The sequence below is a fragment of the Cololabis saira genome, chromosome 8 (genome assembly GCF_033807715.1).
Source record: "Cololabis saira isolate AMF1-May2022 chromosome 8, fColSai1.1, whole genome shotgun sequence".
In the NCBI taxonomy this organism is placed as follows: Eukaryota; Metazoa; Chordata; class Actinopteri; order Beloniformes; family Belonidae; genus Cololabis; species Cololabis saira.
The window spans coordinates 9783204-9794650 of NC_084594.1; the positions used below are offsets into that span (position 1 = coordinate 9783204).

Genomic DNA, 11447 nt, shown 5'->3' on the forward strand with positions numbered 1-11447 from the left:
GCAGACACATTTTTTTCTTTCTTTTTCATTAGGAACTAAAATTATTAGAGATATCATTTGATGATTTGAAAATAATTTAATACATTTGCAGTCATTTAATAAATGATGCTGTTTGTTTAAAGTAAAATGATCATACGTTCTGCTGATGCTAAACTCAGATAGTATTGTTTTTGAGTGTGTGTGGGTGACGGGCGGGACGTTAAGAGGCTGCAAAGCTGCTACTGGTAATGATTCATCGACCAAACCGATGAATCAGTCAACCGCTTGTGTAAACCAGATGTGATGACGGAGAGCTTCTGCGTGGGCAGGACGTGGTCGTGCTCTGCAGAAGTGACTGTAACTTTTCACTGCTTGGAGAACTTATGAACTCACCTAAATCCAGGTAACTGACGTCAAAGCGCTGCTCCAGAGACAGGTCGCTCAGCAACGCGCAGAAGTTGGAGTCAGAGGGCATTCCCAGGGGGTGGCTGCGGAGCTGGAGGATTTTCTCTCCAGCAGAGTTGCGCAGGGAGTCCCACGTACAGCTGTAGCCTTTACTTTTGCCCGACTCCGCTCTGCTTCCCATGTGCTGTTGGCATGGGGAGGGGATTCATTTCACAGGAGTTAAAAAACATGATACAGGCACTACTAAACATTCATAAATGGCTTGAGCTGTCTTATTTAACTATTAATGTAAAGAAAACTGTCTCCATGTGTTTCTCTATACGTGATAGGGCTGCTAACGACGTATTTGAGGTATGGATCGACAATAAAAAAATTTATGTAGTGACCGAAGTCAAGTACCTAGGCATTATTCTGGACAAGAATTTAAAATTCGACAGTCAGGTTAACCCTCTGATGCACAATATAAGTACACCCCTTTTAATGCACAACATGGGTCAAAAATGACCCACATTCATATCCCATGTTATCTCATGCAGGCTGAGTTTTTCTTTCCTTTTTAGATCAATGTATTTTATTATCCAATAATCCACATATTCTTTAGATATCTTGTTTTTGAGTACCATGCATCATTATTTATATGTTTCCAGCCTTATTTTTTGAATATACTTCATTTTTGTATTACTATATCAAGTTTACACAGATGGATCAAAAATGACCCGTTTATCCAAGTATGATTTAAAAATAAATGAAGGCATATAATAATAATATTTTTCTTCAAATAACTATTTTAGTTGTGATTTGGACCAAACATTCATAAAAGTAACTTTTGAAACGTGTTTATTTTTCATTTTGGAACACACAAATACATCTGACAATAGATAACTAAAAATAAACTGATGCATTGACCAAAGGGTTAAGCAAATTTCCAAGAAGGTCAAACCAAATCTAAATTTATTTTGTTATATTCGAAGGAATTTGTCATGTCAAACTGCTCGATTATACATGCATGCAATGATCTTTTCACATTTGTCATATTGCATCACATCATGGTCATTTGCCCCTCTAACAACTCTAAAACCTATAATATCATTATACAAGCAGGCAATAAAAATTATGGATCAGAAACATATGAGATGGCACCACTGTGAAATTTTAAGAAAACACAACCTTTTCACTTTTGAAAACTTTGTGAATTTTAGTAGTCTTAAACTGGTTTTTAAATGTTTACATAATCATGCTTCACCCCTGTTCTCTGAAGTAGTTATTAGGCAAAGTAACCACACGGGCCTCCACCAATGGTGATTGTCGTATCCCAAAGTATAAGACCTCTTTTGGTGAGTCAGTCTTTTCTGTGAAGGTGCAAAACTCTGGAATTCTTTACCCACTAATTTAAAATTAGAAATGCGTGGCAATATTTTCAACAGAGGACTTAAACTATGGCTCAAATCTAAACAACAGTTCCTACATGAATAGGTCAGGTCTGGTTCTGCTCTTGAATTATGTTGTCTTTGCTTTATATCTTATGTCATCCTCTAATTTTATTGTATATTTTATTGTCTGTACTTTTTTAAAAGCCTCCTGTGGACAAGTGTTGTAAATTAGCATGTATGCTAAAACACTCAAACAGTGCATTTGGTTTGTCCTATGTAATTGTGATGTCCATACCAAATAAAGAAATAATAATACTACTGATAATAATAATAATAATAATAATGATCATTTTCAGCTCGCAGTATTGATAAAGGAACAAAAGCATTATGTGCATAGCTAATGGTCATTTCAAATATTTCCAAGGGAGAATAAACTTGAGTATGTATGAAAATATTATTACTGCCTGTAGTTTAACTAGTTGGGCATCCTTTCCTGTAAAGATGGTTTGTAATTGATGAGAATCCTCATAATCTTTGTTGACTTGAGTTTGGCTCTCACCATGTTAAATGTATCGTCTTCTGCGTCGGCTTCATTGCTGCTCCTCAGGTCTACTGGCACATCATGTATTCGTGATAACATCTTAGCTGCTGCATTTCTCTTGGCTAACTTCTTAGATGTCCCACTTCCTTGAAAGGAACAGGATATTACTAACAAATAAGATGTGATTCAAAAAGACATACGGTAAAAGGAAAACTGTTATCTATGGTTGTTAGACTGAAAAGAGCATGGTTTGTTGTTTTACCACTTGGACTCAATATTGTCTGCTCTCAGATTGTTGCTGTTTGCTCGCAGATTGCTGCTAAGGTGTGACGGACTGAACAAGCACAGTGAAAGATGCCAGTACAGATCTAGATATGATTTTGATGTTCATTCTTCCTTGTGAGTGCGCTCATTTTACTTCTCAGATACCCTACAAACCCTTATAAGTTACCTGGGCCAAGGTGGATCAGCCAGACCAGTTAATTAAGTACAGGTATCAGGTACCACCATAGTGGTGGTTTGAAAGCAAATCTGCAGGTTAAGTCTGTGTCAGGATGGCTGATCACCTGATGGCAACATATTTTTTAGTAATCTCCCCTACAGGACTGTCTCAGAAAATTAGAATAGTGTGATTTTCTGTAACGCAATTACAAAAACAAAAATGTCATACATTCTGGATTCATTACAAATCAACTGAAATATTGCAAGCCTTTTATTATTTTAATATTGCTGATCATGGTTTACAGCTTAAGAAAACTCAAATATCCTATCTCAAAAAATTAGAATATTCTGGGAATCTTGATCTTAAACTGTAAGCCATAAACAGCAATATTAAAATAATAAAAGGCTTGCAATATTTCAGTTGATTTGTAATGAATCCAGAATGTATGACATTTTTGTTTTTTTTTTTAAATTGCATTACAGAAAATAAAGAACTTTCTCACAATATTCTAATTTTCTGAAACAGTCCTGTATATGGCCCTAAATATATTTTTACTGGATTTGTGGTCACTGTTTGCTCCATAATTTCCTTTAAACAAAACAAAAAAAAACAAAAAAAAAAAAAATCAGTTTCCTTCTCTGAAAAATAAATGTGATATCAGCATAAAGGTCTAAATGCATTATGACCTGATGCAACATGCTCTCTGTGTGTTATGCAGGCCTAATGTGATGCAAACATCAACATTTTTAAGCATAATGAACAATTATATGATTTTTTAAAATACAAGTAAGGGTAAAATCATAAGTTGACAGTAATAAAAAGTTCAGTATAGTATTCTTTTTTCTTTCCCAGTGTCTTTTGACTCTCCAGAAGCTGAGAAATAAAATACATTAATGAGTTTTAAGTAAAAAAAAAAAAGGCTCAAACTGTTGTGGAAGACATACATAAAGCTAAAGATGTTTCTGAGTGCAGAAACACAGTTTTGAGTCAAAGCAGAACAGAACAATATCTAAGCTCTCAAAACAAAAAAGTGATATATTACAGTAGTTTGTCTCTAAATTGAGATTGACTAGAGTTAAATGCAACACACACTCGGAGGGACATTATACATTATCTGTTGTACCAATTTCTACAAATCTCTCAACTCTGCAGGTCATGGTGAACTCTTTGCGATGTGCTGGACCAGACTCCTGGGTGACTGTGTACTCTGGTAAGCGCCATCCTTTCTGCACAACCAACTCCTGATAGAAAAATCAATAAGAAACAAAATGGCGTACAATTAAAGATAATGTGTTGTAACATCATAAGCAATGATAGAAGCCAAAGAGCAAACTAAAACCATGATGTGAGTATTTATCTATTTTTAATTTACCTGCAAAGCCCCTACTGGGTTACATTCAGACTGCTGAGAACTGCTTGACGTCTTCATCTCTGACTGGGAGCTGCACGGAAGATAAGATAAAAGAAATCAGACAGGAAATGCTCAACAAACCTCTATCTTGATTTTCCTCAATGTCAAAATGCTGAACATATCAGTCAAGTCCTGTTGACTCACAACAAGCGATTAGCTAAATAAAAACGTTCGACTAAAAAAAATTTAAAGGGGACCTATTATGGCATCTATTACCTATTTTAAACAGGCCTTGAATGTCTTAAAAACAAGCTTTTGATTGTTTTTGCTAAATAAACTAGAAATTCAGTCTCTGAGGCCCCGTTTACACATAGCCAGGTATTTACAAAAACGGATATTTCCCCCTCTACGTTTTGAAAAATTCCATCGTTTACACGAGATCGTTTTCAAAATCTCTTCGTTTACACGAATACGCTGTTAACGTCATGCCAGGCAATCAGAATCCTGGAAAAAACAACAACAAATGACACGTGTAACTTCCAGTTAAGGCTGATTTATGGTTCCGCGTTTCACCAACGCAGAGCCTACGGCGTAGGGTACGCGGCGACGTGCACCGTACGGCGCGCATCGCCGCGTACCCTACGCCGTAGGCTCTGCGTCGATTTAACGCGGGACCATAATTCAGGCTTTACTTCCAAGATGAACGAGAGTCTTTCGTTTGGAGTGACAGAGAAGTGGAGTTACTTTTTGTGACTTTAGAATATAAAACAAGTAAAATACAAGAAAATATTGACGGTGGCCAAACAAATTGTAAACACAGGTGTCACTCATGACGCTGGTGACGTTTCTGTAGCATAATGTGACGTTCTGAAGCCTAAATCTCCGTTTTCCTCTGTTTAGACACAAACGTGAAAACTGAGTTTTTGAAAATCTCCACTTTGGCCGGAGTTTCAGAAATGATCGTTTTTGGGGGCTTTGAGCTGCGTTTACGTGTAAACGAACGGCCAAAACGCATGAAAACGCCTCAGTTTTTGCTCCGTGTAAACGGGGCCTCAGCCATGTCTTTATCTTCCCAGTCTCTAACCTCATTATCTATGCAGGATTCTGAGTGGGCGGACGGCTATGATAATGAGGCTCTGTGCTGATTGGCTGCCTGAATGACGCGATACAGCGCTACGAAAAACGACGGAAGCCCCGGCCGGCGGAGTTAGTTGTGGACGTGTTTTCACGCATCGCTCCTGTCCTGACGTCACGACAGGAGCAGAATCTGAACGGCTCGTAGATCCACATCACACTGGACGGCTCATCCGGGCGGCTGTACAGACACTGCAGAATTTGGTTGTTTTCCTCCTTCTCTGAGTTGGCAAGCTGAGGGGAGACCACTTTATATATGTTAAAGCAAGAGAAAACTTGTTTTTCATAATAGGTCCCCTTTAATTAAAAAAAAAAAAAACAAAGAAAAAAACAGTAGGTACTGACCTGTCTCCTTCAATTGATACATCAACCGCAATAAACCCGTCCGTTGCAATACTGACTCCAGCTGGACCGCCGAGGCCTCCTTTGAGCATTTTCAGAGCAGCCTCAGCTGCTTTGTGCTTGGCCGCTTTCTTGCTGGGCCCTTGGCCGGTGCAGTTGATCTCTCCGACGGAGACGCGGAACGTGAAGTTGGGCTGATGGGCCTGTCCCTCGGCCTTCAGCAGGTCGTACACTGGGGTTTTGCCTATCCGCGTTCCATATTCCTGCAGTAGACTGATGGGCGTCTTTCCGGGATTCACAGCCAGCATTTGCTCAATACTGTTGTGACAGAGAAAACTTGCATGAGATGCACAGTAAACTGTAAAGCAACTGCTGTCTCGTTTACAGAGAGAGTCAGTAAGATATGGATGCAGTTTTGAGTTTGTGATCTTTGCCATATCTTGAAGATAACGACTTAAGAGTTTTGATTTGTAACTTGAGCCCCGGAATGTTATAAAAACCTAAAGCTGTGTTAAGTTTAGATCAGCTTGAATCAAGCAAATAAAAAAAAAAGCATGATGTTTATAAATACAGTGTTCTCAATATTGACCATTGTAATTGGGTAACACTATAATTAACACAACTCTATCAGACACATATGAAAAAAAGTAACATTTGACAGAAAATAAAAACTGCAGGTCTTTCCAATGTTACTGTCAAGATGTTTTCATTATAAAAACAGGCATAATGTTTCTATCAAGTCTGTTCTGTGGCAGAACTCATCAACAGAGGCCAAATTTGAACCATAATCAAACGTAAAAGTAGCCTGATAGATGGGATTTGACTTGACAAAGATGTGTACCTGCAAAGCAAATTGAAATGTGGTAGTGGTAGGTCTAGATTTCTAGGCTAAGCTAATCTATCAAAAATAGTAATCTGTGTGAATTTACTTTTTTAATCCTTGCATTCAGGTTCACAAGTATGCACTACAGTCTATAAGCAGTTCAAGCTGGGAAGTCCTGCTTAAAGGAGACTTATTAAAAAAAAATCTATGTCCATAACAACATGTATTTGCTGTCTATCTCACTGTACCCATGCATAGTGACAATAAAGTATTCTATTCTACAGGACTGTCTCAGAAAATTAGAATATTGTGATTTTCTGTAATGCAATTACAAAAACAAAAGTGTCATATATTCTGGATTCATTACAAACCTACTGAAATATTGCAAGCCTTTTATTATTTTAATATTGCTGATCATGGTTTACAGCTTAAGAAAACTCAAATATCCTATCTCAAAAAAATGTAATATTCTGGGAATCTTAATCTTAAACTGTAAGCCATAATCAGCAATATTAAAATAATAAAAGGCTTGCAATATTTCAGTTGATTTGTAATGAATCCAGAATGTATAACATTTTTGTTTTTTTTTATTGCATTACAGAAAATAAAGAACTTTATCACAATATTCTAATTTTCTGAGACAGTCCTGTATTCTAAAGTGACTACCATATCAATATCACTGATATAAAACACCCTTCAACTTTCTTTTTGAGCTGCCTTAATATGAAAATATGTTGTTCATTGAGCTGTCCAGAGTTGCTGTCACATCCCATCACCATATCAGAGCAGAATTATACAGCTTCTCCCATCTTTATCTCCACACAACTTCACATTATGCTTCATTTACTGGCCCCCAGAGGTGAGTAGCAAAAGGATGCACGACAGCTCTCAGAACAGACACTCTACAGAAGAGAGAGTTGTTGACTAGGTCGCTGGATAGACATGGTTTGCTGTTTTTTTTTTTACCACTTGCAGCTCTCCACATAAACACTTGGGACCAAGCAGAGGGTACAAATGGAAATTATTTAAATTGATGCAATCGTCATTCACGAATTACATCAGGAATTATAAAAGAGACTGACCTTATTTTACAGTAAATTGGGTCGACTTGTGATAAATTGGGTCATATAGTTTTGGCGTTCTGGTGGAAGACATAAACAGCAGGGTAAATGGACGGGGATCCGCATGCTACAGCCATCTGGGTACAGTTTTGTCAGAATTAAAACACTGGAACACTATACCCGTACAACTAAGGAACATCACATCTCTTCATTCTTTCTCTAAAAACACAAAACAGTGGTTACAGGATAATCAAACATGCTGTCATAATCTGGTATAGGGCTCAGCTTATTGTTTTTATACCCGTTTGTGTTTATGTGTTTGTGTGCTATAATTATTTTATGTTGTTTGTCATTATTCGGAGTGTCATGGTTTTACTAATTGTTTGTACTCTTTGTTTTAGGGTTTTAGTGTGTTTTTCAATGTTTTTACATATGCCATCCAGGGGCGTCAATTGGGTATGAAGGTACGGCAGCCGCCACACCTCGGCTTCAAGGGAAAATGTAAATGTTTGTTTTTTAAATACATTTATGGAATTACTCTGTCTATTTGTATTGATTATTCTATTACTTAATACATATAGAATAACTACAAATGCAAATCAGAACATGATCGATTTCACTAGTTATTATACACTGCAAAAACTCAAAATCTTAAGAATATTTGTCTTATTTCTAGTTAAAATGTTTAATTTCTAGTGAAAAAAAATCTCTACATTTAAGACAAGACTCAAAAACAACCATTTTCACCTGTTTCAAGTAAAGTTTCACCTAAAATAAGTGGAAAAATCTGCCAGTGGAACAAGATTTTTTTTGCTTGTAAATGAGAAGATAAATCTTGTCCCACTGGCAGATTTTTCTACTTATTTCAAGTGAAAATTTACTTGAAACAGGTGAAAATTGTCAAATAACAAGTTATTTTTCTGGTGATGACACTTGTTTTAGGTGTAATGAGATTTTTTGACTAAAAATGAGACATTTTAACTAGAAATAAGACAAATATTCCTGGTAAGATTTTGCAGTGAGCGAGACTGCATAAAATTTGCAGATTTCTGTGAGGAGTATTTGCCGGACGTGTTGATTGATACTCTAGTTAAGTTCTGTGACTCGTAACCTTGCCATACCTTAGCTTTGACTGAATTGACGCCACTGATGCCATCAACCTGCCAGGGACTGCAGATGTAAATTAACCTGTATGGCTAAATCTGGCACATTTACATGATGGACTCAAGTGCTCATGTTAATCAATGTGCGTTGTCCCTTTTAAATAAATAAATAAATACATACAGGGGTGCAGATCCGATATCAGGATTGGGGGGGACACCAACGTGATTTTAATTTTTAATTTTTGCCAATATGCAACTCATTCCATGCCATAAATTGGTAAAGGCTCGCCAAAAAATAGTGCACAGGGAATCATTTATTGTGCTTACCTTTCTTGTTTATTTGTCCTAAACAGCCAACAGTGTGTGTCACTGCTTACTTAACTGTTATATTCCTAAATCATCATTTTAAGGATTTTGGGCATGTAGTGTCTACTCATCTCAAATTCTTCTTACCATCTTCCTTTTAACCTATGGGACTACTTTATGCATGATCAATTGATATATGGATGAAATATGGAGCCCTAAACAAGTTGTTTAAACTAACTGATCATGTTTTAACACAGTTATGGTGGTAAACAGTTCGAAAAAAAAAAAAAGGACCCATTGCTTTCATTCTGTACACCTCAAAACACACCGTGGATGTATTATTTTTTTAGAAATATATATATATTTTTTAGAAATATATTCTTAATAAATATTCTACATATTCAACCTTTAAGTCTGAAAATACATTTGTTCAATTTTGAATAATTTAGGGTATTTTTATTGGGGGGGACAATTCATGTTTTTCAGAAATTGGGGGGGACATGTCCCCCCCGTCCTCCCCGGGATCTGCACCCATGAATAAATAAATAAAAGCAGCAGGTTCGTTATGACAGTAATTCAGACATTTTTTTTATGAATGAAAACTAAGGACTCAAGCCTGAATTATGGTCCGCGTTAAATCGACGCAGACCCTACGCCGAAACATACGCCGTAGTTTACGCGGCGACGCGCTACGTACTACGCCGTATGCTCTGCGTCGGTAACGCGGGACCATAAATCAGCCCTTAACCAGAGCAGAGAGCTGCTGCTGCCTCACCTGGAGCACCCGGAGTTTCTTTTCCAGCTGTCCGATGCTGTCTCGTCGTTCATTCCCTATTTCACACAGACAGAACCCTTCGGTGTCGGATGGCGAATTCCCCCCACCAGAACAAACGCTTGCGTTCATTAGAATGGTTTATCGCCCCAAACAGTTGATGTGATTCCAGCGCAGAAGCCCCAAAGAGAAGCCCCTCCGCCACACACTTCGGCGCACAGAGATGACGTGGGCGATCCCTGTAGCCTCTCGGCCTCTGATTGGCCCAGAGCCGCCCCGGGTTGCCTAGTGACCTGTCTTTCTTTTTATTATTTTATATTTATTTATTGGCAACTACGGAAGCGTCGAGTTGCCACCTCAGTGAAAAAAATACTAATTTATTTATTGTATAAACAATATATTTCCTTTCATACATTTTGTACATTGCTCATTTTTTACATTTTATATTAGATTTATATTAGATTTGTATTTAATTTAATTTATTTATATCTAGATTTCTAGGCTAAGCTAAAGGTAATCTATCAAAAATATTAAATATAATTATATATAATATATATTTATATATAATTAATTATAAAATTATTAAATATATTATATATAATTATTAAATAATTAAATATTAAATATAAAAATGTAATAAATGTTATATTTAATTATTTAGCTATTTATTGTTTTTTTTTTTTTTTTTTTTTACCTTTTCATACTTTCGTGTGTATTTTGTAAAAATTGTTGAGCGTGTGTATGTTTGCTGCTGCACAAGTGAATTTCTCTATTCTATTCTATTCTATTCTATTCTATTCTATTCTATTCTATTCTACATATCCTACCTGTTTTTGCACTGTATTTATAATATCTCATACTGCACTATATATTCTTCTTCTTAAATATTTGTACTTTCTTATCCTTTTTCTGTGTATGTGTATGAATGTGTGTGTTGTGTCTACTGCTGCTGCTCAACATGAATTTCCCCACTGTGGGATGAATAAAGGAATATCTAATCTTCTTCTTCTCCTTTCGGCTTTTCCCTTCAGGGGTTGCCACAACAAATCAGTTGCCTCCATCTGAACCTGTCTTCTGCATCCTCTTCTCTCACACCAACTACCTTGGTTGGCTCTGATGCTGCTACCCCAACAGATGGCTTAAATTAAACTGCGTTTTCCACAACCGCTTTATAGAAGATATACAACATCCCCGCATACACAGAAATACCTCAGCTTCCTCAAGTGTTAGAGCTTGCCCTCTCCCTTTTTGTAGACAATGTGTAAGTTTTGCTTCTCCAGTCCACACTGTTGTACTGGTGAACACTGACAAATTTATACTCATTCTTATTTGTCCGCCACCTTTTCCCCCATGATGGAAAGAGTGTTTGCCTTATTCCTGGTCCTTCTAAAATCCTCAGTAATTTTCGTTGTCTTGTTTACATTTAAAATGAGATTATTGTTCCCATATCGTGCCACCAATCAGTCCTCTGGTTCTTTGTACTCCCACTCCTGTCCACTTCTGACACACTGATTTACAGTATACTGGGAGTTAAGAGAGCTGGCCAGAGCATATATTTTGCTCTCCTGTTCACAAGCTGTAGTCTATTTGTAGTCAATAATCCAGGAAATATTGGAGACATCCACCTGTGTCTTCTGCAGTATATTATAAATTAATGATGACTGAATAATGTTAAATGCACCGCACATACCAAAAAGCATGATCCTAGTTCTTCCAGTTTTGTCCAGATGGCAGCAAATTCATTGAAGCAGGGATTTGATGGTGTCTTCCACCCAATAGTGATGAACAAATTATAAATAAATATAAACATTCCAGGAA

The 11447-nt window shown here is 36.8% G+C and overlaps 1 protein-coding gene across 2 annotated transcripts in view; it reads right to left on the minus strand.

The window, feature by feature from the left end:
- The window catches only part of tarbp2 (TAR (HIV) RNA binding protein 2), a 15635-nt gene extending 5798 nt beyond the window's left edge, over nt 1-9837 (minus strand). Inside the window, exons 1-7 of one of the 2 annotated variants that reach the window (XM_061726700.1) lie at nt 9633-9837; nt 7470-7528; nt 5568-5882; nt 4110-4179; nt 3861-3978; nt 2314-2441; nt 373-568 (exon numbers count right to left, since the gene is read on the minus strand). In XM_061726700.1, the coding sequence (XP_061582684.1) occupies nt 373-568; nt 2314-2441; nt 3861-3978; nt 4110-4179; nt 5568-5872 (817 nt within the window). In that variant the 5' untranslated portion in view covers nt 5873-5882; nt 7470-7528; nt 9633-9837. The remainder of the gene's footprint in view (nt 1-372; nt 569-2313; nt 2442-3860; nt 3979-4109; nt 4180-5567; nt 5883-7469; nt 7529-9632) is intronic. The other variant, XM_061726699.1, reaches the window with a different exon arrangement.
- Nucleotides 9838-11447: the final 1610 nt, after the last annotated feature.